General features: G+C 52.9%; 1 protein-coding gene, 1 non-coding gene and 1 pseudogene across 2 annotated transcripts; 1 reads left to right on the top strand and 2 right to left on the bottom strand.

Moving 5' to 3' along the window:
* Nucleotides 1-4,502: 4,502 nt before the first annotated feature.
* Nucleotides 4,503-5,785, bottom strand: LOC101103167 (septin-6-like; annotated as a pseudogene).
* Nucleotides 5,786-9,668: 3,883 nt separating this feature from the next.
* Nucleotides 9,669-9,740, bottom strand: TRNAC-GCA (transfer RNA cysteine (anticodon GCA)). Its single transcript has one exon. It is a non-coding gene; the product is annotated as a tRNA-Cys (tRNA).
* An 8,528-nt stretch (nucleotides 9,741-18,268) lies between these two features.
* ACTRT2 (actin related protein T2) lies at nucleotides 18,269-19,487 on the top strand. The gene has a single exon (XM_004013769.5). The coding sequence runs from the start codon at nucleotides 18,354-18,356 to the stop codon at nucleotides 19,485-19,487; it is 1,134 nt and encodes a 377-aa protein (XP_004013818.1). The 5' UTR covers nucleotides 18,269-18,353.
* Nucleotides 19,488-27,054: the final 7,567 nt, after the last annotated feature.

Here is a 27,054-nt window from a genome sequence, read left to right as displayed (position 1 = left end):
CTTCAAAATCTATGGTCATGACTACTTCATCCATGAGTCCAGTGCCCTTAACAGAGATGGCTGAGGCCAGAGGCTGCCTGAGGACTGGCAATGCTGCCCTGCCCACAGGGCTGCTTGGGGCCCTGGTGGACATTGCCATCTGACTGTGCTGTCTTCAGCAGTCCATCTGTGTGCCTCTTCCCAGGATTCCTCATCCCTCATCTTCTTGTTTGTTTCCTCCTAGTCTTCCAAGAGACTTGAGAAGTTGGTCACCACTACCCACAAGTGTGTTTGGATCCTCACCTGGGCCATGTCTCTCTCCACCCAAAGCTCTGCACGGTAGAAAGTTCCTCTCACCGTGTCCTCAAGGGCCACCTCCATGTGGAGTGGTGCCACAGCTGGGGTTCCTCTGCAGCTGTGAGATGTGGTGTGTCCCCAAATTCAAGTGTGGGCTTCCAATATGATGGTATTAGGAGGCAGAGCCTCAGCGAGGTGACTAGGTTTAGAAGAGGTCGTGAGGGTGGGGCCTCAGGAAGGGATTAGTGCCCTGATAAGAGGAAGAGGAGACCAGGGCACTCATCCCCTCTCTCTTTCTTTCTCTCCATTCTGCCCTCCCTCCAACTGCATCTGCTATAGAGGACATACAGCCAGGAGGCAGCCCAGACCGACTCAGACAAGTGGTTAACGGGGCGTCTACCCAGAAATCCCACCTCAAGGACTTTTTAAAAGATTTTTTGATGTGGACAATTTTTAAAGTCTTTATGCAATCTGTTACCACATTGCTTCTGTTTGATGCTTTGGTTTTTCAGCCTGGAGGCATGTGGGATCTTAGCTCCCCAACCAGGGATTGAACTTGAACCCCCTGAGTTGAAAGGCAGTCTTAACCACTGGACCACCAAGAAGTCCCGCTGCATCAGGGATTTGATTGTAAGGAGCAGATGACGCCCCTGTGCAAAGATATGTGTACAAGAACGCCCACTGCAGCACCGCCTGCATGGAAGTTATCTGCTCCTAGGAGCCCACGCTAATAACCAAAATTAATTCAGAAAACCTCGCTTCTACTGGGCTCCTGGGAGGCAAGAGTGAATCAGGCTAGCAATCATGTGGGGTCCTGCCGCTTGGCTCCCTTGTAACTGACTCTCCAGTGGGGAGAGAACCCCAGCAAGCTCACAAACCCTGCCCCCTGTCTACAGTGTGGGGTACAAGCCAGGGTGCTGGGGCCACTTGACAAAGCTGTAGGCCAGTGGCTGTTACAGATGGGGCCCCCAGGCCTCTCTGTGGGGGTTATGGCTTTCCTTGGGGCCTCCTCCTTCAGAAGCCCAGGCCACCTGGCCACGTTTTGCAGAGAGGACCCTCCCTGACTGTGGGTGCACAGAGAAGGGGCTGAAGGCTAGGGGACCTGAGCCCTGGGGCTTCTGGCTGCTCCAGCCCAGTCCAGCCCTGCCCTGAAGGCCTGGCTGCCCATCCCCACCCCTCGCCCACTGGCATCAGATGTGGTCCTTCTTCTGACTTAAATCCATCAGATCAGGGCTGATGGGGAAACATCCCGAATTCAAGAGCCAGTGTTTGTCTATGGCGAGCAGAGAACTGGGAGGGCCAAGTCCCTCCTGCCCCAGGCCTCTGCCTACTCTGCCCCTCGTATTGCTCCCTTGCCATGCTGGAACGTTCTGCAGCCAGGCCCCCATGGCGCCCTCTGCCTAGCCTCTGGGGTCTCAGCTCAGTGGGGACATCCCTGACTACCTGTCCCTCTGCCCAGTCCGTCTCCAACTGTTTCCTATTCTTCATGGCACGTACCCGGCTCTGACACCATCCAGACAAGTATGTGTTACCTTGCCCCTGCCCACCCCACTGCCCACCCCACTGCCCACCGAGTGTCCCCAGCAAACTCAGCCAGGCACTTGATACACCCTGATGGAGTGTGAGGTCAAGGTGGGGACACTGGGCTCATCCACACTAAACCTTTGAAACAGCATCTTCAAAGATTTGGGCCCTGAAGGACACAGGAAGGAGCGGCACAAACCGTCGCTCTCCCCCCCGCATGGCAGGCTCTGTCCCAGGTTCCTGGCACCCGCCAGGCTCCCATAGCTCTCCGTCTGGCTGTTTCAGGCTAAGGGAGCTGCTGCTGATAACTTGGGAACGTGGTGATAAGGGCCGAGCGTGGGTAACGCTTACCGCCCAGCTCTTGTGAGAACCGCGGGTACACTGGGGCTGTGTCAAGTGTCTGCCACAGGGTTTCCAGGGGTCCCTCTCCCGGGAGTCTGGGCAGACAAGTGGGGTATGGGGGATGGGTGGTTTCCATTTTTAGGATGAATTCCCTTCTGGAAAGCTGCAGGCATGTCTTTGGCACGGATGCCCAGCCGGCCTCGCCGAGGCTCACGTTCCCCCTTTGCCTGCCTCCTTAGGCCGGGATGGGGAGGGCACTTGCAATCAGAGCTGCTCCACGTTTGGGGTTTCTTTGAGGAAAACACCAGCCAGACCAGCAGTGAACATGCCCACCCCAGGGAGCTTAGGACTCTGAACCGATGTCTGTGAGCTGGGTGCAGGCAGGTGGGGCAGCCAGGTTTGCAGACACAAATTCATGCCCAGTTAAATTTGAGCTTCAGATAAACCAGAGAAAATGCCTTTGCAGGCAGGTCCTACACATGCAGCAACCCATCTCTGACAATAGGCTATGGTCAGAAAACCCACACACGGACGAACCCCTGATTCACCAGCCACGTTGGGCAGTGCCAGGAAGGCTGCTCAGGAGTGGTCCTGGACAGCACTGTCCACAGACCTCCATGCCCTTGTGGGCCAGCCTGGCAGCCACCAGCTGCACGTGGCTACTGCTCAGTGGCCTGGGGCCCTGCGAGTGTGGGCGGACATGGTCACAGGAGGCTGCGGCTCCCCTGCTGGACAGTGTAGTGGAGGGGGAAACCAGGAGGCCCCTTTGAGTCTCTGGGAGTTCGGAGGAAATTCTCTCCAAGCACCCCAACCATGAGGAGCCCAAGGAAGGCGAGCATGGGGAGCAAGGTGAGCCAAGGGAGAGTAGGGAAGGGAAGGCAGGGTCAGCTGTCTCTGGACACAGTCTGGACACAGTCTAGGCGGGGATTTATTCAGACTGAAGGATGGAAGCGGTGAGGACACCGGTTGATCCTTTCCCGTCTCGGGCAGTGGGTCTGGCCAGGTGCTCACGGTGTCTACCAGCCCGGCTGTGTTTCCTGAGCAGTAAGGGATTATCAGCCCTGAGGGAGGTGGGCAGACAAAACACCAGAGAAGGGGGCTCAGGCCTGCAGTTTTCTCTGTGTTGGGTTAGGAAATCCCAGGTAGTTCGAGCCCAACTCCACCTACTCAAATTCATGCCCACCAAGACCTCAGACCTGCAACGCTGGCTCTGCCCAGAGAGGCCGCTCCTGAGCACCCTGGAGGGTCTACCCCCGCCACCCCCGCCTTTTTTTTTTTTTTTTTTTTTTGAGCATTTCTTTGAATTTTATTGAAAATTGACATGGACATTAGAAAGATATCAAGCTAAATAGTGCTGGGTTTGGGTTGTTTCTCCTGGCGAAAAAAGCCCCAGAGGAGCAATGACTGGTCACATTTCTGAGCAAAAAGAACAAAGGAGAAGAAAGGAAGAATGAACACAGATTCTGGAAAACATGCAAAGAGGCTCTCTCAGGAGACACGGGACAGTAGAATGGCAATGGTTGTAGGGCTATATGGGGATGGGCACACTCAAATGGTATTTCAATGCAAGTTAAACCAACGAATTCAGGGCAGATTTATCAACATCAAAGCTCTCCCTCCAGGTCCCACATTGAGCAGAAACCTCTCTCAAAACCCCAACTGGCCTTGGAAGGCTGAATGGAGTAATTTTGCTCTCACTAAGCTTAAACTCCCCATCTCTCCTTTCTTCATCTCTTCTTTCCTTTCTCCACCTGAATGGTAGTAGATCCACTCACCCCTCTTGCTGAGGGGGTCTGCAGAAAGTCTGTGAATGCTGAAGAAGATATGAATGTTGCTTGACTTTCTCATCCATATTTAGAAGTGTTTAATAGTGGCTGTAGACAATCAACCCATTGAACCTGAGAATTGGTGTTTGAAAGGAAAAACAGAAAACTTAAATGAAAAACTTGCAGGTAGTACTTTCACACCCACAGCTGAGCTCTCCTGTCTCAGTCACTTACACTTGGGTAAGTCATCCTGCAATTGTTTCTCTGAGGTTACATTGGGTCCATTCTCCAGCTCGGATGGATCTTTCCCTGCCTTATTAGATTAGGACAAGACATTTCCTTTTAAAATTCCATGTAAGTTGGAAGAGAGCTTCTTGCCTGGACACATGAACACTTGTTAAAGAGAGAGAGAGAGAGAGAGAGAGTGTGTGTGTGTGTGTGTGTGTGTGTGTGTGTGTGTGTGTGTGCATGCACACCCAATTTGGAGGGAGAAGGTATTGGTTGGTTTCTGGTTTGAGACAATAGGGAACCTTAACTCTTCTATAATGGGAGTCTTCTCCTTTAGACTTAGTGCAGCTGCTGAAGACAAGATTATTAAAAGTTTTTCTTCTCTTTGCCTCTTTTCAGAGTCTGAGAGCCTCCAACCTGGGAGCCCTGGAACTGGAGCATCTTGGCTGTCGTCCTTCTCTGTTTGACAGCATCCACTTTGTCATCCAGGGATTTCTTATCCTCCAGCTTCTTCTTCCCATCCTGGTGTAGTTTCTTCAGATGGTCAAGCTTCTAATGCAGCTCTGTCTCTGCCTCTTTAAGTTCAGCTTCTTTCTCTTTGACCGTCTGGACGAAAATCTGCCTCATCTCCTCTTCTTTTTTTTGGAGCTCCTCTAGCAACTCATTCGTTTTGGCCTCACATGTCTGCTATAAACGGAACGGTTTGCCGCCAGGGTCGGTGTCCCTGAAGCCCATCTCCTCCGGCTTACAGCAGCGCTACAGCTCACAGCGCAGGCCGGGGGTCTGCTCCTGGAGATCCTCCATGTTGACTCAGATCAGCATATCCTGCAGCTTCACAAAGTCACAGTGGGCTTCATTTTCAACTTGCACCGGGCCCCAGGGATACCACCACAGTTTCATCATCTTCTTAGCTATCTTCATTTCTTTTGTGCTGCCCATGACAGCAAATGGCAGGTGGGCGTTCATGGTTCTGTTGATCTCTGCTGCTGACTTGTCATCTGTAGGGAATTGGTAGATCTCGACTCCGTTGCTGACAAGCTTGCTGGTGATTTTGATTTTGAACTTGGTTAGCTCACTCTTAGAAATGGCATCTGATTTGATGACGCTGGGGATGATGTTCCCCTTACTGTCCAGCTTCTTCAGAGTCACTAGGTCCAGAGACTTCAAGGAATGACCCATGGCGGCGATGAAGTACAAGCAGGCATGGATGTGAGAATCATGGTAGGTGTTCAGTGCCCTGCAGATCTTCAGCTCCTCCTACAGGTAGGCCTCAGACTGGGCCTCGATGAATTCCACGATGGGCTCGTACCTGTCCTCCTTGTTGATCTGGTCCCTGAAGCCCACCATGTTAACAACTGGCAGCTTTAGCCCCATGTTGCTCTCTTGAAGGTCATAGGTATTGGACTGGAGCTGGACACCCGGCCGTGTGTGGGTGGCTGGCTCCCCCTCAACCTTGGTGTTGAACAGGGTGTCCATGAGGGTGGACTTGCCCAAACCTGTCTCTCCCACGCACAGGATGTTGAAGCAGAAGCCCTGGCTGACTGACTTATTCACCAGCTGGTCGGGCAAGCTGTCAAACCCCACATGTCTAGCCAGGGGACCATTCGGCAACCTTGACCCACCTGGCCAGCTATATCAGTCACTGCCATCGCTCCTGCGTCTACCAGGGTCACAGTGAAAGCTAGAGCATAGGAAACAGCCAGGGTCTCCCTCTTGAAGGGCCCATAATGTTTATTTCTACAGAAATCTTGTCTGAGCCCCTGGCAGCCTAGATCTGTGTGGCTGGTTGCCTAGAGTCTGACACTGCTGGGAGACAGTGAGATGTGACATGGGACTGAGACGGTTTGGGGGGACTACCTCCCTCTCCTGAGAGTGCCTCCAAGATGCTCCAGGGCCTCTGCCACCCAAGCCAGAGATGAATTCTGACAGGAGAGGGTGCCTTTTGGGTACCTTTTAAGAGAAGGTCCCATAGATTCTCTTAAAAGAAAAAGAAAGGTAAGTCAGGACTGGGGAAATGGGTCACTTTAGAAAGGCAAGCTGGTGAGTGTTTTGTCCCCATGACATTCTGAGACTGTGGGAAAGCTGCTGAGAAATGTGTCCATTGGCTCCGGGTGCCTGCAGCCACTTCCAAACAGCTCCTGGAAAGACTGCAGCTCACATAGGGGATGCTTTTTATCACCAGTCATGACACCTGTGTGCGTGTGTGCTCAGTCATGTTTGATTCCGTGCGACCCCTTGGACTGTAGCCCTCCAGGCTCCTCTGTCCACAGGATTTCCCAGGCAAGAATCCTGGAGTGGGTTGCCATTTCCTCCTCCAGGGGATCTTCCCTACCCAGGGATCGAACCTGCATCTCTTGTGTCTCCTGCATTGGCACCTGTGTTTATGTAACGCCAACAGATGGAGGCATGTTGTAACTACACAACTACACAATTGCTACACAACTCAGACCTCTGACATCATCTTGTGAATCTTCCCCGGACTTGTAACAAAACACCAAAATGTGGGGGCAGGGACTTAAAACAGTAGAAATCTGCTCTCTCACAGTCTGGAGGCTGGAATTCTGAATCCAGCTGTGGTCAGGGCTGGGTACTTCTGGAGGCTCTGAGGGACTACCTGCCTCAGGTCTTTCCTAGCATCTGGTGGGGTCACAGTCCTCAGCTTGTAGACATGTCACCCCTGCTTCGGTCATCATGCATCTCTCCCTGTGTGTCTCTGGTTTTGCTTCTTCCTAGGACATCAATCATTGGAATTCGGGTCCTTTCTAACCCAAGATGATCTGATTGCATCTGCAGAGCCTATTTCCAAACAGTCATATTCTGAGGTTCTGGGTGGCCTTGAATCTTGGGCCAACACTGACACAACACACTGTTCGCACATCCTTCAGAACTGAGCGTGGGTTCTCTGGCCAGTCTCAGCCTCCTATCCAGCCTCTTGGGATCATCTCCTGGTGGCCCTGGTTGTCTTCCTGATGTGTGGGTGAGGCTGGCTGGGGGTGATGCGGAGTGGGGGCTCCATCCTCAAATGGGCCTCAGCCTCCTACCGTGACAGGGACCACGCCATGAGGCCCCAGAGGATTCGCAGGGGTGGCGTGGGGGACCGCGACTGCATCAAGATGCTTCCATCTAGAAATCTGAGCTGTGGGGAGGGACGAGCATCGTCAGAGAAGGGGCTTGTGAGGAAGCAACCTCGCCATGGACAAAAATCCTTTCACCTGGAGTCAAAACTCCAGGAGAGGATAAATCGTGTTCCCCCCTTGTCTGGCTTCAGCACCGATGCCACTTACAGTATGAAAAATGCTGGTGAGCGGGCTGGAAGCAGCACATGGTAAAAAGGTTAGTCCCAAACTTCGGGCTCCAGCCTGTCACCCTGCCCCCACCCGGAACACAAAGCCTTTTCTTTCTCCAGCTGGAAATGCGCACGGCCCATGAATGCAAAGAGCTCTTTCAACATTAGATTTTAAATTATTTGAATTAAATCTGGGATCCTTCCGGGCCCTGTGCGCTCCGGGTTATTTATCACTGGCTAAATGCAGAGGTCTGCCGGGCCTCTCCAGGGACGGCCCCCACTTAGACGCTGCCTCTGAAATGTTATAAACTATTTAAAACCGAAAGCTTGGCTGTGTCCGGCCTGGGCGGGGGGCGCGCACAGAGCCTGCTCTTCCGAGCTCTTCGGGAAAACGAGCGACTCACCACTCTGCACACTTGTTCATTTGCTCCGCTTTTCCTCTGGGTAATCACTTTAATACACTTGAAAATAAACCTTGTCCCCACTGAGTCAGGGTGATTTTTTTTCCCCCTATTTAGCAAACATTGATTTTTTTTTTCCCTCCCCCCTGGTGTCCTGCCTGCATGAAGCTGACAAGCCTCCTTTGTTCTCGCGCCCCAGCCCCGCCCCCGCCACCCCCACCCCCCCAGATCTCTCTATGGGCGGTTCCAGCAGGGCCGGCAGGGGGCGAGAGACCCCTTGTCTGAGGGCCACGTGGGTGAGGGGGTGCCAGGCAGCTCAGAGACTCCAGGGTCAGGAAGCAGGGGGTGGGGTGGGGTGTGGAGGGAAAGATGTCACCCTAGGTCCCCCGGGATGTCCTAGATCAGGAAGGAGCATTCTGAAGCAATAAGAAGCGGCCGTGTTAGTGTTTTACACAGCTATGCTGCCAGGGAGGGGTCCAGAAGAGGCTGTGCCCAGCTGGGGTGCTCCTGCTGGTTGACTGTGTCCCCCGCTCTCCCAAAACAGCCACGCACTGCTTTCCATTAAACTCCATTAGTGCCCTGAGTGGCCAGCAGAAGGCAGCATCTCTGCTGAGCTGAGTGGGTCTGCACTGCCAGCCGGTGACCTTCCCTCCAGTCCTGGTGCTCCGGTCGGTGCCCAGGAGGGCAGCCTCCAAGATGGCCCTCAGTGACTCCTTCTCTAGGCACCCCTCCTTGCTCTACCCTGGGCTGACTCACTCTGACCAACAGGAACAGCAGGGGTAGTGATGAGACATCACCTCGAGATCAGCTTAAAGAGGATGATTCCGTCCTGGATGCCCACACCCAACTGCTTCACTAAGAGAATCCAGCTGCTGTGTCATGAGGCTTCTTGGGAGGGGGCCCAGGTGATGGTCTGAGGCCTGCTGACGACTACATGGTGAACTGGGAGCTGGAGCCCTTCTCACCTCCCCATCCACCCTTCAGATGTGACCACAGCCTGGCCGGCAGCTGAATAGCCATGTGATGAGGGCCCAAGCCGTAGCTCCGGGTGAGCCACGCCCAGATTCCAGGCCCTGGAGCTGCGAGGCAAGACGTGTGTGCTGTGAAAGGCCTTCGGGTGTGGCCCTTTGTCCCTGCAGCTCCAGGAGACTGCCTGGCAGGAGCTGCCGATCTAAGCATGCCCTGCCTCTGATTCTCCATGTGGCAGCTTTCCAGCACGTGGACAGGAGAGCGACCCTTCAAGACTTGCTCCATCATCCTTCAGAAATGGTGCCTCAGAACTTGTCCTTTCCTTCCAGGCTGTTCACTTTACTGGCATAGAGTTGCCAGTAGTAACAGTAGTTTCTTACGATCCTTTGTATTTCTGTGGTGTCAGTTGTAACTTTTTTTTCATTTCTAATTTTATTGGTTTGAGTCTTTTCCTAAATGCCCATCGAGAGCTGAGTGAATGACGAAAGAAAATGTGGTATATACACAATGGAGTATTACTCAGCCATTGAAAAGAATGAAATAATATGATTCGCAGCAGCATGGAAGGACCTAGACACTGTCACACTAAGTGAAGTCAATCGGTCAGAGAAAGACAAACACCATGTGACATCCCTTATATATGGACTCTAAAAATATGATGTGAATGAACTTATTTACAAAACAGAAACAGACTCACAGACACAGCAAACAAACTTATGGTTACCATTTGGGATAAAGTGAAAGTGAAAGTGAAGTCACTCAGTCATGTCTGACTCTTTGCGACCCTGTGGACTGTAGTCCACCAGGCTCCTCTGTCCATGGGATTCTCCAGGTAAGAATACTGGAGTGGGTTGCCATTTCCTTCTCCAGGGGATCTTCCCAACCCGGGAATCGAACCCAGGTCTCCTGCATTGCAGGCAGACACTTTAACCTCTGAGCCACCAGGGAAGCCCATTTGGGATAGGTGGGGGGATAAACCAGGTGTTTGGGATTAGCATTGACACACTACTATATATAAAATAGATAATCAACAAGGACCTGTTTTAGAGCACAGAGAACACTATTCAATATTCTGTAATAACCTATAATGGAAAAGAATGTGTGTATATGGGTAACCAAATCACTTTGCTGTGCACCTGAAACTAACAGAACATGGTAAATCAACTCTATTCCAATATAAAATTAAAATTAAATCTAAAAAATGGGGCTTCCGACCCTGGCAGCTTCCCCCACCACATTGTAAACATGTGCAGTTGTCCCTGTGTGGTTCTAAGTTAGCGTCCAATCCTCGACCACACCATGGGGATGGAGAGGGGCATGTGGGGAATGACTGAGACTGCATTTATGATACTTTTTTTAAAATCTGAAAAACGTCAATAACTGAAAAATTCTTAAATGGGAAAGCCTCGTTAGAGATCGTTTGGAGGAATTCGGTCATTCGGATGACAGGTCACTAAGCAGCGCTGAGAAGGTCAAGGCCGTGCTCCTCAGGCTTGGGGACAAGGGCACAACACTCTCCAGGGGAGGGCAGAATGGTGTGTGTGGCTGCATCTGTTTTCCAGAAAAAGCCTATTTCTGGGTGTTTCCAGATGCACTTGTGCCTGGAAAACATCTGGAAGATTTGGACCCAGCAGTGACTGTAGCCACATTTGGAGAAGCACCTGGATTGGCGGGGGTGGGTCCCTCCCAGGGGGCTCAGCAATAAAGAATCAGCCTGCCAGTTCAGGAGACGCAGGAGACGTGGGTTCGATCCCTGGATGGGGAAGAAATTGGCAACACACTCCAGTATATTTCCACTCCAAGAAATTCCATGGACAGAAGAGCCTGGCGGGTTACCATCCATGGGGTTGCAAAGATTCGGCTATGACTGAGCACACACGTCGTCACTTTACATCGTGGGGAGGGGATGTGAGGAGGGGTCTTCCTCTGTCACTTTATAATGTCCGTCGCCTCAATGCTTCCATCAGTGGCTTGTTGCCTTTGGAGCAAAGCCAAAAGAATAAAAGCAAAAGGAACAGAGGACACGATGAGGCCATCACTCCTACCCCAGCCGAAGGAGCCTCTTGGGCTTGCCAAGCCATGACCAGAGGCTGGTTCCAAGGCTGTCTCTGGTCTGCCCACCTCTGCTGCTTCTAATGGTTGCAAGGCCATGGCCCCCTCCAAGAATATGCATCATCTGGAAGGGGACACGTTGGGGCCCTGAGGTTTCCAAGTCCCAGAGGAGAGGGGACAGCTCTGCCCAAAAGCCTGTCTGTGGTTCCTCTGGAGGTGGGTGAGGCTCCTGGCTGCCCCAGCCCCCTCCAATGCTGTCCTCCCCTCTGGCTGCCTCCTCTTCCCCTTCCCCTCTCCCCTCTGGCCTCCTGAGCAGAGACTCCTGCATCTCAGCACATTCAGGCCTCTCTCTCACCCTCCTCTGTCCAGGATGGAGGCAACTCCCACCTGCCCTGTAGTGAGATGAACCTGCCAGAAGGCTGTGCGGGCTGAGTTGCTGATGGCTTAGGCCCCAGCGACCTTGCCCGCAGAGCAATGCTCCTGCTCCCTTCTGTGGCAGGAGGAACAGGACGGCCCCTACTATTGGATGAATGTGTCCCTCCAGTTCCTATGTGGAAGCTCTGACTCCCAGTGCAATGGTATTTGGAGGCGGAGCCTTTGGGAGGCAATTAGGGCGAGGTAAGGTCAAGAGGGTGGGGACCCAGGATGGATTAGCACCCTTAGAAGAACAGGAAGAGACCCCGGAGTCAGCCTTCTCGGCCCTGTGGAGACACAGCAGGAGCCCGGGAAGCTGGACCCGACTGGATCTTGGACATCCAACCTCCAGGCTGTGTGGGGTAGGTGTCTGCTGTGGGAGCTGTCCAGCCTGGGGTATTCAGTCATGGCCACTGAGCTGTGAGGGCAGCATCGCCCCCCACCCTGCCCAGGTGGCAGTGCTGGGCCTCTGGACCACCCTGGTCTACGCCAGGAAGGCCAGCAAAACCGTGTCCACACTCCTGAGATGTGGGCTTGGGCCACTCAGCGTTTCAGATGGCCAACACGCAACTGACACCCCTATCAGGAAAGGTTGCCTCCCAGATCTGCTGAGATCTGTGGGTTCCTTGAAAAGCCCTGGATCTGTTGCAGGGAGGTGTGGGGACTGTCCTGCTGGATCCAGAATGTGGGTCCCCAAAACCTCAGTCTTGGAGTTCCAGCCACACCTGTCCCAGGTGAGGGTCCACCTCTCTGTGTCTCCTGCCAGGTGGGGACTGGTCCCCTCCTGCTGGACACAGAGGTACACGTCCTCTGAGGCTGCAATTGGTTTCAGGGCATCAGCAGTCTAGACACTTACAAGGCTTGATGGGCCAGCCAGTCTCCGTGCGACCCCAGGTTCACTGCCCGCCAGCCACAGGTTTCCACCATGCTCAGGAGTAAATGTGGAGATAATGCAGCCTGATGGTAAACTCTCCACCCAACACTCCCACCTACATGAAGAGGCCAGTTGTTACTTTGGAAGGACATGATCAGCGACCTGTCACAGCAGCAAACAGGAGGTGACAATACGGTTGAGTAGGGAGACGATTAGAAAGGGGAGTGGGAGAAGTGCAGACATCGGGGGCCAGGGCTGGAGTGCAGGGGTGGGGGACTAGGGTGCAGGAGGCCAGCAGCCAGAGCAGTTCTCCCCTCCCACCTCCTGCACCTGCAACTAGAGGTGGCTGAAGTTCCAGGCTCTTGCCTGTCTTCCAGGTGGGGACCCCAGACTACCTGGCCCCTGGGAGCCCCTGGAGAAATGCTGGTGGTGCTGGGCTAGGAGCACCAGCAGGAGACTGTGGTCACACAGGGGGCCTCTGCAGGGGATCTGACCAGGCTGGCTTCCACTGAAGAGTCTGGAGGCCGGTTCTGATCCTCAGGGAGCCTGCTGCTGACTCTGCCCTGGGTGGAGGGCGGGGGGTGCTCTGGAGACCCCACCTAGAGGGGGAGGGGAGCTGCCCCAGGTGAAGTCTGAGGTCCCTCCACATTCTCCCATCATCACTGCCCACCTCCACCTAGATGAGTGATGAACGAGGAAAGCCCTTGCCTTTGGAGCTGTGGACACACCCACAGGGTCCAACTATGACTGGTGACGAGTGACCAATCTCAGATACTCTCCCATAGCCCTGGGGCACTTGGCTCCTGAGCCAACAGCACCCCCAGTTCAACGCATGACCAAGAGCGTTTCTCTCTGAAATGCGAGAGAAACCCTACCACCCAAGAGCCCTTCAATGGGCTCCGGATGTGGGGGCTCTGCTTGGCCCCTCCCCAGGGCTCTGATGAAAGCTGCTGGGTTGGCCTGAGCAGTTGTGGCCAGGGAAAGTGAGGGTGAGAGGGACGGAAGCCTACGGGTCCCAGCGGGGAAGCACAGACCCCACAGAAGCGGCTCTGTGAGAACTCCAGCACACCAGCAGGATGTGGAGGATACAGACCACACAGGACAGTCAGACAAGGCATCATGTGAGAAAGTGGGCAGTTGGACATAGATACGCTCATCCTCCTTGGATTTTGAAATCGAAAAATCCCAAGGAGCATTCCAAGATATGAGCAAAGTGGGGTCACTTGTATTTAATATCTGCTTTGCAATGCTTTTCTTGTGTTTCCCAAATTTTCTGTCCATCTATCCATCAACCCACCCACCCACCCACCCACCCACCTATCCATCATCTACCTAACCATCCATCCCATTTCAAGATTTAAAAAAAATATTAAGTGCTCAGGACCAGGGATCCATAAAGTGAAGGGCAAAAAGCAGAAAGAGTTAGTCACTCAGTCGTGTCCGACTCTTTGCAACCCCATGGACTGTAGCCTACCAGGCTTCTCCGTCCATGGGCTTTCCCAGGCAAGAACACTGGAGAGAGTGGGTTGCCATTTCCCTCTCCAAGGGATCTTCCTGACCCAGGGACAAAAAGCAGTGGTGGGGGTAATTGGTGGTCTGGCCTCAGACTTCCTCTCCCCTAAACAGATTTGTCTCACTTGACCACTTAGTGGGGTCTCCACTAAGCCATGCTGAAGTGGACAGCCCCACCAAGGGCTGTTTTACTAAGGTCCTCAGAGGATATCAGCTCGGGGCCAGTTCCTTCTTACTGCTCCACCAATACTGGCTTTTTTAGTGCCATGTGACTGACGTCCAGTCCAGGTTAGTGAGCCAGCCTCATGGGAGTCTGAGAGAGGAGTGATCTTTGTTCCTTTCCCAGCTGGCTTGAAGAGAACGACAGAGCAGACAGGACTCCTGGGTGCCATACTTCAGCTCAAAGTTCACCAAGAAAGGAGGTGGACAGCAAGACCGGATGCACAGCTCAACTACTAAGAAGGGGAAGGTGGGTGGAAGGGCAGGAGGGAGGGGAGGAGGGGAGATAATTATGCAGGAGACTGGGTGGATGAATGGATGGAGCTGGTGAATGAGTGGGTGGGTGGGTGAAAGGGTTGGTGGGTAGATGGATGGTGGATGGGGTAGGTGAATGGATAGATGGATGAAGAGTGGATGGTGAATTGGATGAATGGGTGGGCGAGTGAGTGGGTAGATGGATGGATAAATGGATGAATGGGTAGGTGAGTGGGTGAATGGATGGATGGGTGGGTGGCTGGATAGATGGATGGAGGGTGGATGGAAAAACGGATGGGTGGATAGGTGATACAATTTCCATCTAAGAGATTCAAAGGGACTAGTCTCCCAGGAAGAGTGCCTGGGTCTCTGGGCTCCTCTGGGAGTGCCTGGGACAAAGTGGTGGAAGAGAAGTCATCCTTGGGCAGGGGGCTGTACTCCCACAAGCTCCCTCCAACACATCCACCATTCTCTTTCTCGCATAAGCAGTGACTGTCTTGCCATCTACAGAATCCTCCTGTTCCTTCAGGCTGGCAGCTGACCCTGGTCCAGACCTTCAGCAGGCAGGGTCTGGCCACCAGATGTCAGCCAGCTCTAATGAGCTCAGTCTGCTGGTCACTAATTGGCTAAGGCTCTGGGCACTGGTGACAGAAGAAATGAGGGATGACAGGACAGACAGGGGCCCTGGCCCAGGGCTCAGCTGGCCTAGGCTCAGTAGCCAGGGCAGTGAGCAGCAGGGTGCCCAGCAGATCCAGGGTTAGCCACTCCCAAGGTCTAATGCCTGGCAACTGCCCAAGCCTGCCCAGTTGCCGTCCAACTCCCATTGAGGGCACGGGCCATGTGGGGGCTGGGGGGCTGCTACTGGATGTGACCACTGGGGCAGAAACCAGAGCAAGCTTTCCTTCACAGGATGGAAGTGAGCCCTACAGAGTCACCGTGGTGTGAGTCTTGCCTCACAGAGGGAGATGAGTCGTGGCTGGTTCTCCCGTAAACTCAGTCAAGTGATTTATGAGGCATGGCTGGCATGGGTTGGGGACAGGGTGGCCCTGGACAGAGGCTTCTGACTGGAGCTGGAAGAGGGGCACCATTTGGGATTAATATCAAACCCAACCCCACCGTGACTGCTCAGAGCATTGCAGCCACTGAAGGGGCTGAGATAGCTGCGGCCATCCATGAGGACACGTGCACCAAGATACCCATGGCCCCTCCCTGACGTCCAGACCAGGGGGCTGGAGGGATGGGCGGCAGACAGAGAGGAGGAAGGAGGGCTTGATGGAGGCTTCTGGGTACCTGAGCAGCATGAGTTGGAATTTATCTCTGGAGGGGAGCTTGAAACCAGCAGAGCATCACGTAGCTCATAAACCACTGGTTTTCCCAGTGACCATATGGTGTCACCCCCCAGAGAGTAGCCTGCTTCTTGGCAGTGGGGTCTTCCTGCCTCTCTCCAGGTGATGGACAATCTGTCAGCAGGTCAGACACTTTCAACGGTGGAGACAGAAGCCTTCCCAGAGCCTGGGACCGCTGAAACAGCACACCCAGGAGTGCAACAGGGGAGCTGAGTTCCTGCTGTGGTCCTTTCAGTCACATGCACAGAGGCGAGTAATGCAGGGGTCCACTCTGCAAGGCATGTGGCCCCCAATTGTCACGACCATCATGGGTGGTCAGGAGTGAGAGAGTTTCAGGTCCAGGGAGGAGGGCTGTTTGACTCTCAGGCTCAGCCAGGGTCGGGGGAGTGGGGAGTGAAAACATTTAGGAAGCGGGGTCCTGGATCTCCTTAGACAGCTTCGCTTGGAGACACGGCTTCAACGGCCGACCCAGCCTTCACAGCTCTCTCCTTGAGGGTCTGAGTTTGTCCGGGATGGGCAGGGGTGATGGAGGGATGTAGCACTGCCCACTACAGGTCTGGCACCAGTGCCACCTGCCTGGCACTGGTGGGAGGGCCTGGACCTGCCAGGCAGGCCATCATCGTGCACACTGGGCCTTTGGAGATGGTGTGGGCAGTGCGGTGTGTGTCTGTGGATCTGAACCAGGATGGGGCGCTGGCCTGGGCATCGCTATGCATCATGCTTGTCATGCATCCTCAGAACACCACCACCCAGCTGTTCAGTCCAAGCTCTCATGAGCATTTGTACCCCCCGCCCCGGCTCTGTTCCCCCACAAATGCCCACATCTCAGCCAGCCCTGGGCCCCCAGGACACAGCTTAGTCTTGGCATTTGACCTCTGCACACATCATGCTTATATCACCACCCATGTGGGCCACTTTTAGAGACAAAATCTAGAAATTTTGAGGTCACATTCCTGATTCAGCATGGAGTGTTTGGCAACAATGGGAAAGTTCTAGCAAAGCCTGAGAACCCGAGTGCACAGGGCCTTGTGACTCAAGCAGGTTGGAATCCCCAAGACACTGCATTCTCTGACCATTCTCAGCCCAGCAGCCTCCATGCACACAGGCTCCCTCAACATCAGAGCCTACATCTTTGAGGTCCCCACTGTTCTGGGCTGTGTGGCTGGGGGCGGGGCATCACCCACCATCAACCCCGCGTGTGTGTAATTCTGTCCTCAGGGGAGAATCTCAGTGACACTAAGTCTCTATTGATTCCTCCCAGGCTCAGCACTGGGGCGCCCACAAAGCTGGTCTACACAATGCATCTACAGCACACACCCACACTGTACATCAACACTGCATGTCTAGCACCTATTTCCCTTTTTGCTGGTGGCGGTGGCAGGAGGGGTGCTTTCCTTATGGCTCAGCTGGTAAAGAATCCACCTGCAATGTGGGGGACTTGGGTTTGATTCCTGGGTTGGGAAGATCCCCTGGAGAAGGGAAAGGCTACCCACTCCTGTATTCTGGCCTGGAGAATTCCACAGACTGTATAGTCCATGGGGTCACAAAGAGTTGGACACGACTGAGTGACTTTCACTTTTGCTTCACTTAGAAGGGTCAGCAAGACACATAGAGAGGGCCACCCATGGATGTGGGGTCTGGAAGGGCGGTGGTCCCCTGGGAGAGCATTCTGAAAGGGGAAGGAGCTTGCGGAGGGGAGAGGGGTGGTGATTGTGGAAGTGACAGAATGTCAAGTCAGCATCCTGTTCACTAAGACTGGCTCCACCCTCATCAAGAAAAATTCAACCCTGGTTTCCAGGTCTGTGCTCCATTCCAGATTGTTCTCCCAGCTGGAACCAGCCCAGGGTGTGAGCGTGGGGCTATAGGAGCAGGTGGCCCCCATCCAGCCGCTCATGGGCTTGGCTAAACCTGCAGCCTTGCCAGCCTTGATGACCTGGTCACTTCTGACCATGCTTCAGTGGGCTTGGCCAACTGTGTCACAGACCACTCACTAACAGAGATGTCTCAGGCTTTGATCAGGGCTGCCTGGCCATGAAACCTCAGACCTCTGTCTTCACAGCTCAATGGATTCCCAACATCTCGACCACTGGATATTGTTTGTGACAGTGCTTCTGGGGCTGCAGAGGGCAAGGAGGGGCCCTGACATCAAACTAGAGCATGGCCACATGTGCCTGGAGAGAGAGCTATTAGGCCCAGAGGCCTCTGCCTAGCCAGCTACCCTGTGAGACAGGGTCAGGGCTCATGGGGCAAAGAAAAAAGAAATCTCCAAAAGCTTCCTGGAAGAGTCTGAATTCCAAAAGTACATACTGAGTGCCTGCGGTATTAGAGTCTTGGGCATTGCCCCTCCCACCTGGACCTGTGCCAGGTGCTTGGTCATCCCCTTTATCAAAGAGAAGTGTGTCTGTCACCCTCCAGACAGCAGCTCCCTCCAGACAGAGGGCCAGAGACACCAGTTTTATGGGCTGGCCCTGGCTGGGCTGCTCCACTGGCTCTAAGGCCAGCGAGTCGTAGACCTGCAAGAATGGCTAGCCTTCCTGTCTGGAGTCTCACCAGTTGAGGCAGGGAAGGTGTGTGCAGAGACTCTGGGCCCCCACCCCGAAAGGCCCTCTGATGTTGGCTGAAGACAATCGTTACCTTGGCTGGATTGTTACATGTGGGCCGTCATCCCTGAAAAGGCCTCAGCAGCCAGGCTTCCTGAGAGGAGAGTAGCTCTGCGAGGTGGGGATGGAGAGTTCTCGGGGACCGGCCTTCTGCTAGCCCTGCCTGGGAGACACCCCAAGACCGTGGAATCCTGTGCCTCGAAACTTCCAGAGGAGCCTCGTATGTCACAAAGTGGCCTGAGGGGCTTCCAGCTTATTTGGGGGGAGCGCAGATGAGGATGCTGCAGGCATGTTTGACCCGCACGTATTAGACCGCCCAGCAGTGATTTTTGACAATGGATCCGGGCTTTGTAAGGCAGGACTGTCTGGAGAGATTGGCCCCCGCCACGTCGTCAGCTCTGTCGTGGGACACCCCAAGTTTAAGACGCCTTTGACGGGGGCCAACCAGAAGAAGTACTTTGTAGGGGAAGAGGCCCTGCACAGGCACGAGATCCTTCACCTGCACTACCCCATTGAGCGTGGCCTGATCACAGGCTGGGAAGACATGGAGAAGCTCTGGAAGCACCTCTTTGAGTGGGAGCTGGGAGTCAAGGCCAATGACCAGCCGGTGCTCATGACAGAGCCCTCACTGAACCCCAGGGAGACCCGGGAGAAGATGGCCGAGTTGATGTTTGAGAGCTTCGATGTGCCTGCCTTCTACCTGTCGGACCAGGCTGTGCTGGCCCTCTACGCCTCGGCCTGCGTCACAGGCCTGGTGGTGGACAGCGGGGACGGGGTTACCTGCACTGTCCCTATCTTCGAGGGCTACTCCCTGCCCCATGCTGTCACCAAGCTCTATGTGGCAGGGAGGGACATCACAGAGCACCTCACCCGGCTGCTGCTGGCCAGCGGGAGGACCTTCCCGTGTGTGCTGGACAAAGCCCTGGTGGACGACATCAAGGAGAAGCTGTGTTATGTGGCCCTGGAGCCGGAGAAAGAGCTGGGCCGGAGGCCGGAGGAGGTCCTCCGTGAGTACAAGCTGCCTGATGGCAACATCGTTCCCATCGGGGACCAGCTGTACCAGGCGCCCGAGGCCCTGTTCTCGCCTGAGCAGCTGGGCGTCCAGAACCCGGGCCTGTCCAAGATGGTCTCCTGCAGCATCACCAAATGTGACGCTGACATCCAGAAGACCCTCTATGGGGAGATTGTGCTGTCCGGTGGCACCACGCTCTTCCAGGGGCTGGATGACCGGCTTCTAAGGGAGCTGGAAAAGCTGGCCACCAAGGGGACCCCCATCAAGATCACGGCACCACCCGACCGCTGGTTCTCCACATGGATTGGTGCCTCCATCGTCACTTCCCTAAGCAGCTTCAAGCAGATGTGGGTCACCTCTGCAGACTTCAAGGAGTTTGGGACAACTGTGGTTCAGAGAAGATGCTTCTGAGGGGCCCTGAGTCCAGGGCAGCACTATAGGTGGGATGTGAGTTCACTGTGTGGCATCCTCAGGATGTTCAATAAAAGACAAGATGGTGCAGTGTTTGGCCATGTCAGGCTTGGTTCATTCTCGGGGCACCAGAAAAATTTCTGACCCTGGTAGGGAATCTCTTTTCAGTAGTTCCATCTCCTGGCCCCCTTTCTCCTGAGAAAGCCCTGGGTTATGAGTTGAGTGTCCTTACGTAGAGTTTGTGCCCAAAGCAAGGGCCCAGGGCTCCTGCCCAGAACCTGGAACCTGCATTTTAAACATGTGTCTTATGTCTGTCGGGGCTGAGAGGGGAAACAAGCAGGAATGCTGTGCTGTTCTGAGGTCACGAAATCCTCCTCTGAGATAGCACCACAGGGTTTACAGTCTGCCTAAACCCGGGACAGGCAGCTGAGTGAGGTGGAAACCCTTGCCTGGGTGGAAGGATTCAGGAAGGAGCAGAAATTGCCATCGGTTTACAGTTCTGTGAAGGTCCTCCTCCTAGTGGCAGTTTAAGAATCACTGGTTGATTATTGTGATGGTTCTGTTTACTTTCAAAGGTGTTTATAGCATTGTTTGGGGGTAAATACTAGAGACAGAGTTAATGGCCATCAATAAAATCTAATTTGAATAAATTATGCATAGAAGGAATTGTTTCCACATTGATGGTGTGGAACCCTCTCAAAATGTTATTGGGAGAGAAGTAGAAAATAATAGAGATATCTTTATAAAGTGAATTCCCCCTTTTTTGATAAAGAAAGCCATAACACTTTAGCATGTATACCTGAGCAGGTTAGTATGTACAGGCATAAGTAAATATGTGTTTTCTGGGGTTATAAGCACATGGGAAAAAGAATGAAGGGCAGACACCATGTGTTGGTGGGGAAGGAAGAAATGAGAGGTAGTAGAGGGGGAGAGGAAATCTTTCCTTTAGGAAATTTTACTAAAGAAATTCTGCTTGAATGAAATAAACCCATTTACCTAAATTGTGTGTGTTTGTGTATTTAATGTTTGCCTGGTATATCTTTTCCCATCCGTTTACCTTCAGATTACCTAGGTCATATTTGAAATGTGCATACAGTGTATCGGAAGATAGCACATAGTTGGATTGTGTCTGACTCTTTGTGACCCCATAGACTTTAGCCCACCAGGCTCCTCTGTCCATGGAATTCTCCAGGCAAGAATACTGGAATGGGTAGCCATTCCCTTCTTCAGGGGATCTTCCCGACCCGGGGATGGAACCCAGGTCTCCTGCATTGAAGGCAGATTCTTTATCATCTGAGTCACCAGGGAATCCCACTTTTAAAAATCCACCAATATCTATTTTTTTAAAATAATAATTGGTATATGTAGATGTTACATGTAGGGGGTTTTCATTTAAGGTCCATCTTAAGTCTGCTGTTTCATCGTTTTGTTTCCTCTTTATTTTTTTCTTACCTTTGAAGCTGTGTCCCATAGGGTTAAAAGAAACATGACTGGCAGAAATTATTGAGCTTGTCTTAGAGCTTGTTAAAAACCCCTCTGCTTGCAGCCTGCCTTCACTTAATTATTATATTGCAAACTGCATGCCCTCCAAGCTTCAGGTAGCCCAAACTATAAGATATTTGCTTTACTTGTTTGCCAGGAGCTTTGAGTCAGCTGTGTCTAATTCAAGGTTGAGCCAGCTAAGACTTGTTGGGACCACTGACCCTAAAACTAGGCCTGAGTAGGTGTCCTACAAAGAACTTTTTGACATCAGAGGGGCAATACCTCCCCCTCATATCCTGCTAAGCTCTGATATTTTTGAATATGCATCCCATGAGGAAGCAGGTAACTCAGATACACCTGCACAGAGCTCTGGTTACAACCTTTCCAGGCACCTTTCCTCACACTTAAGACCACCCCACTTCTTTATCCCGCAAATATCTCAAGCCCCTGGCCTTTGTGGGGAGGGGCGGGGGAGGAATCTGAGACTGGTTCTCCCATCTCCTCACTTGGCTGCCTTGTGAATAAACCCTTTCTCGGTTGCAAACTTCAGCATCTCTGCATTTGACTTGCTGTGAATTGGGCAAATGATCCTGCTTCAGTAACCCCTTCTTGCAAGTTACTTGAACGTTTTTGGGGGGTTCCATCTCTATTTATTCCATATTTATTTATGGCTGTGTATTGATTTTTTAGTGGTTGCTCTGAGTAAACACCACCCCCCTCCTGGTATTATATTTTACTCCTCTTGGAGTAAAGTGTATTTAGGTCTCCTTACCCACCCAACTTTTAAATAGAATTGTTTTTTCTTCAACCATAAAATGATTTCAGAAATTCAAGAGAATAGTCTAATATGATTACTGCTATTTTCACTCAATCCCATGTTCTTTTGCCCTTTCTGGAGTTCCAAGCCATTCTTTGTAGGAACTTCCCTTAGCAGTTCTTTTAGGGTAGGTTTGCTAGCAACAAATTCTCTTAGTTTGCCAACATTTGAGAGTGTCTTTACTTCCCCATCACCCCTAAAGGATATTTTCACTGGATATAGAATTCACAGCCATTTTCTTTTAGCACTTGAAAAATATGGTGCTGGTTCATTCTCCATCACCTCTGTGGGTTTGAGATCAGAAATCTTATTATTTGATTGGTGTTTCCCTTCAGGTAATTTTTCTCTGGCTACTTTCAAGAGTGTTTACATTATCTTTAGTCTTCAGGAGTTTAGCTTCGGTGTGTTTTGACGTGGATTTCTTTGGATTTATCCTGTTGTTGTTCAGTCATTAAGTCCTGTCTGACTCTTTGTGAGCCCATGGACTATAGCATGCCAGTCTTCCTTGTCCTTCACCATCTCCTGAAGTTTGCTCAAACTCATGTCCATTGAGTCGGTGATGCTATCTAACTATCTCATCCTCTGTCACCCCCTTCTCCTCCTGCCCTTAATCTTTTTCAGCATCAGGGTCTTTTCCAATAAGCCAGCTCTTTGAATCAGGTAGCCAAAGTATTGGAACTTCAGCATCAGTCCTTCCAATAAATATTCAGGGTTGATTTCCTGTAGGATTGACTGATTTGATCTCCTTGCTGTCCAAGGGACTCTCAAGAGTCTTCTCCAGCACCACAGTTCAAAAGCATCGATTCTTCAGTGCTCAGCCTTCTTTATGGATTTATCATTTGGGGGATTTATCCAGCTTCTTGAACCTGCAGCCATGTCTTTTGTCAAACTTGGGAAAATTTGTGCTATTATTTCTTCTAATATTTTTGTGGTCCTATTTTCTCTCCTTCTGGGTCTCAATTTTTTTCTTTTCTCTCCATAGGCCCCTTCCTTCATTATTTTCAAGTTTACATTCTGTGTTTTCAGATTGAATAAATTCTCTTCACCCATCCTGAAAGTTTCTGATTCTATCCTCTGCTATCGCACTATTTTTGAGTCTTTCCGACACATTTTTTATTTGAGTTGTGTTTTACAGTTTGATAATTTCTGCTTGGTTCTCATCTTATAACTTCTAATTCTTTACTGAGAGTTTCCAGTTTTGTATTTGTCTCAAGGGAATTCGTCATTGCCTGCTGAAATGTTTTTATGATGGAGGCTTTAAAACCTTTACCCAGATAACTCCAACATCTGCTCCGTCTCCATCTGCTCCGACAATCACATCTGCTGATTGTCTTTTCTCATTCACGTTATGATTTTCCTGGTTCTTAGTATGATGAGTGATTTTCTGTTTTACCCTGAACATTTTAATGAGCCTCTGGATCCTATTTAATCTTTTTGTAGCATGCAATCACTCCTGTGGAGGTGAAGTGTGAGGGCTGAGTGGGTGGGTGGGTGGGGCCCATGGATATCTCCCCATCAATGGGTCACATGCACCCTTCTTGCGGACAGGTGGGGTGGAGGTTCAGCTTCCCTCTCAGCCCCACTAGCCCTTCCTAGAGAAAGTGGGCTCTGACTAACACCTCTCACTGCTCCTTAGTGGGAGGTGGGTAAATGCTCAGCTCTCTGCACGGCCACAGTGATGCCAGTGGAGGGGGGAGGCAGAGTGTCAATTAGCCCACCCCTGCCAACTTTCATCTTGTTCACGCTGAGTGGGGTGGAGAGTCAGACCTCTGCATGGTCCCACAGATATGGAGGTGGGGTGATGAAGCCGTGCTGACAAAACCCTGCTTACACACCTCCCCTAGTCTCACTGCTGCTGGGTGAGGCTGGGGCTCAAATCATGATGGCGATTATCATGATGATGATGGTGATGCTGCTGCTGATGGTGATGGTGATAAAGCTGAAACTCCAATACTTTGACCACCCAATGTGAGGAGCTGACTCATTGAAAAAGACCCTGATTCTGGGAAAGATTGAGAGCAGGAGAAGAAGGGGATGACAGAGGATGAGATGATTAGATAGCGTCACCAACTCAGTGGACATGAATCTGAGCAAACTGGGAGATAGTGGAGGGCAGAGGAACCTGGTGTTCTGCAGTCCATTGGGTCACAAAGATTTGGGCACCACTTAGCAACTAAGAAACAACAACAATGGAGACGATGGTAGTGATGATGGTGACGATGATGGTGATGGTGGTGATGTTGATGATGATGCTGGTGATGATGGTGGATATAATGGTGATGACTGTAGGTTTCTGACCTCTAGGTCATCTTCAGCACTGAGTTTGATGTGCTGTTTCGGACGTGGAAAGGGAAAGTAACTCAAGTCCCTGACAGAGTTTATATCAGAAGCTTTGAAACTGATCTGGCTTCTAATCTGGCTTAAGCAGAGTGAGAGGTCCAGGGAAGTGTCCGGTAGGCTAGGCTGCTGCTAATGAGGGAAGAGAAATAGAGCTTGGCCCCTGCTTTGTCTATACAGAAGACCAGGGTTTGGGAATGAGGTAGGCTAAGTCCTGGAGGAGGAGGAGGAGCCCTCTGGCTTTGGGCTCCTTAGACCTTGCCTGCCAGGAGGCCAAGAAATGAATCTGAGCCAGTTTCCCATTTCTGAGATATGGGCTCCTACTCCCCACATCTTGCAGAGGCCTCTTCTGACTGCTTCTCATCCCCTTGGTCCTGGTCCAAGATCTTGGTCCAAAATCTTTCTGTGAAGCAACATTTAGATGCAAGATGAGATGAAATGCTGCAGGCAGGCAAGGAAGACATAGACAGCAGAGCCACTTGTGCCAGAACATGACCCTGGCCCTGAGTAGAGCGACCCACCAGTATCTCCGATGGGGACCATATGCTGTCAATTTCACCATCACCCCGCCAAAGGCCTCTCTCCTGGCCCTGTGAGAGGTGACCACTCATGCCTCAGAGGCCAATGATATGACTTTGAAGTCCAGACCCCTATGTGTCCTGAGGATTGACAATGCTCAGGGCCACCCCATCCTCTATAGTGGTCCCTACCATGATGTTCAATCTGCCACCCCTCAAAGCTCAGCTCCCACTCTGGACAGCAGCCTCGGTTTCTGCTGGGAGCTTGGGAATGGGTTCCATGAAAGATCCCACCAGTGACTGTGGGATACCCACAAACCACGTGATGTGGCGGAAACCAGACAGGAGCAATGCTGCCTATCAGATAACCCCCATCAGCCACCGCATGGCACTCCCACCTCCTGAGACATTGTGGAGGCGTCTCTGTCACCAGGGCTCCTGTGACACCAGACTCTGATTAAGAATCAGGAATCCAGAGAGAATGGGGCCATTGTGGAGCAGGTGTTTTGGGAAACCTGGTGTGTTAGCTCCCTTCACCCCTTGGCCAAACCCAAGGCCTCATTGTGGATGGTGTGGAGGCCGTGATGGCCACTGTGCGTGTCCACCAGGACAACAGCCTGCCCCTCCACATGATGTGAGCCAGAGGAGGAGACACCCCTGGTACCTGGGTCCTGCCAGAGCAGGGACGCCCTCTGCAGGCCGGACTGAGGATGCACTTGGGCAAGACACTAAGCAGACGGTGTCAGCCCCTAGAAGGGACTCAGGATGATGTGTGTGACTATGTCCTTCCCAGGGGCTACCCCACCTGGAACATAGGACCCCAAATTCACAGCCAGTTCCAACAGAGGGACCATGTGCAGCCAAGACTTCTACCAGACCTGCCAAGGAGCTGGACCGGGTGTGCAGATGTGCCCAAACTGCCCAGGGCTGCCCTGGCTGCCCTACTCCGTGGGGGCTTCGGCTCAGGTGTGGTTCACCCCTCAGGTGGGGGTCACCCTTGAGGAGTTCAGTGCAGCCCTGCCCCCTGACAGCACTTCTCCCAGGCAGGACTGGTCAGCGGCAGGCCCCCAAACCCACTCATTCACCCCACAGACCCACCAAGTTCCAGGCAGGCTCCATGTGCCTGGGGTCCTGCAGGAAATGGCCACACTTCTTTGTCCCCCAGGGGTAGACGTGGCTGCTGAGGAGGAGACAGGGCCTTGGGCAGAGGTGTGAATTCAGATGGAACCCTGCCGTGCGCTATGAAGGACACCTCAGGGTACAAGTGACAGGGCCGGGAAAGGGCAAGGGGCATTGCACATCTGGCAGCCAGCGGGCTCTGCATACAGACCCCCATCCTGCTGTGGCTGTGGGCACAGAGCTGTGAGCAGTGGTGTCCACTGTGTGCAGCGCCTGCCCCATGCATGGACTAGGTGTGTCCAGCTCTTGAGCACTTCAGAGTCGCCTGCGGCCAGAGGTCCTGGCTCAGCGCCCCTCCTGCCCCCCGACTGTGCCCTGAGGTCTGAAGACCGGCATGGGATCCTCTCACCAGGGCCTTCGGGCAGAGGGGGCTGCCTGGGAGGGGTGCCAGTCCTGGGGGAGGCAAGCAGACAGGAGCAGGCTGGGCCTCCACAGGGTCCTTTCAGCACGAAGCTGGATCCTGAGGCCCCACGGCCAACAGCTGAGTCGGGGGCCTCAGGGGCACCTTCAAGCCCTGTGTCCACCCTGAAACCCCTATGCTCCCCCTACCCCTGCTCTTTCCCAGCATTTGTGCTGGGGGGAGGCTTCTCTGGCTCCAGGACAGCAGATCCCAGGCTCCCTGCCAGCACAGGGAACTTGTAAATAGGTGAGGTACAACTGTGGACAGTTAGAATATCATAAGGCTTGCGAACGTCCATGTGAGGGGTATTTACGGGTGCTTAGAGCTTAGCTTCATCCTCCAGGGACCTGACAAGAGAATTGGGGGGCTACTGGTGGAAATGATACTACTGAGAGGAAGCCCAGGGTCCAACACACTAAGCCAGGACCCTCCACTAGGGTGACCTCATCCTGACACCACCCTCCATGTTGTTCTGACCCCCTCTGGAGGCCCAGGAGTGGCTCCCTTCTCTGTAGGGAGCCCAGCCACCCCGGGAACACCAGGCCCTGGGGTAGAGAAGGCTGATGGCCTAGACCCTCAGAAGGGACGTGCCGGACTCTCAGGCCGTCAGCTCCCCTGGTGCCCCAGGTTGTGGGCATACGTGGTAGTACTTGGGTGGTGGCAGCCCGGGCCAGGCAGCCCCAGTACCCAGGCCCACAGGAATAGCAATGGGGGATTCAGCAAGAGACGAGAAGGGAGTGGACATGGGGCTGTAGGGGCCGAATGGGCTGCACAAAGTCTGGTGCTTCCAGGAGATGCCATCAGTGCTGAGGTCCTGGGAAGGAGAGCCTGGGG

The sequence above is a fragment of the Ovis aries genome, chromosome 12, assembly GCF_016772045.2.
Source record: "Ovis aries strain OAR_USU_Benz2616 breed Rambouillet chromosome 12, ARS-UI_Ramb_v3.0, whole genome shotgun sequence".
In the NCBI taxonomy this organism is placed as follows: domain Eukaryota; kingdom Metazoa; phylum Chordata; class Mammalia; order Artiodactyla; family Bovidae; genus Ovis; species Ovis aries.
This window is presented reverse-complemented; position numbering and strand designations above follow the sequence as displayed.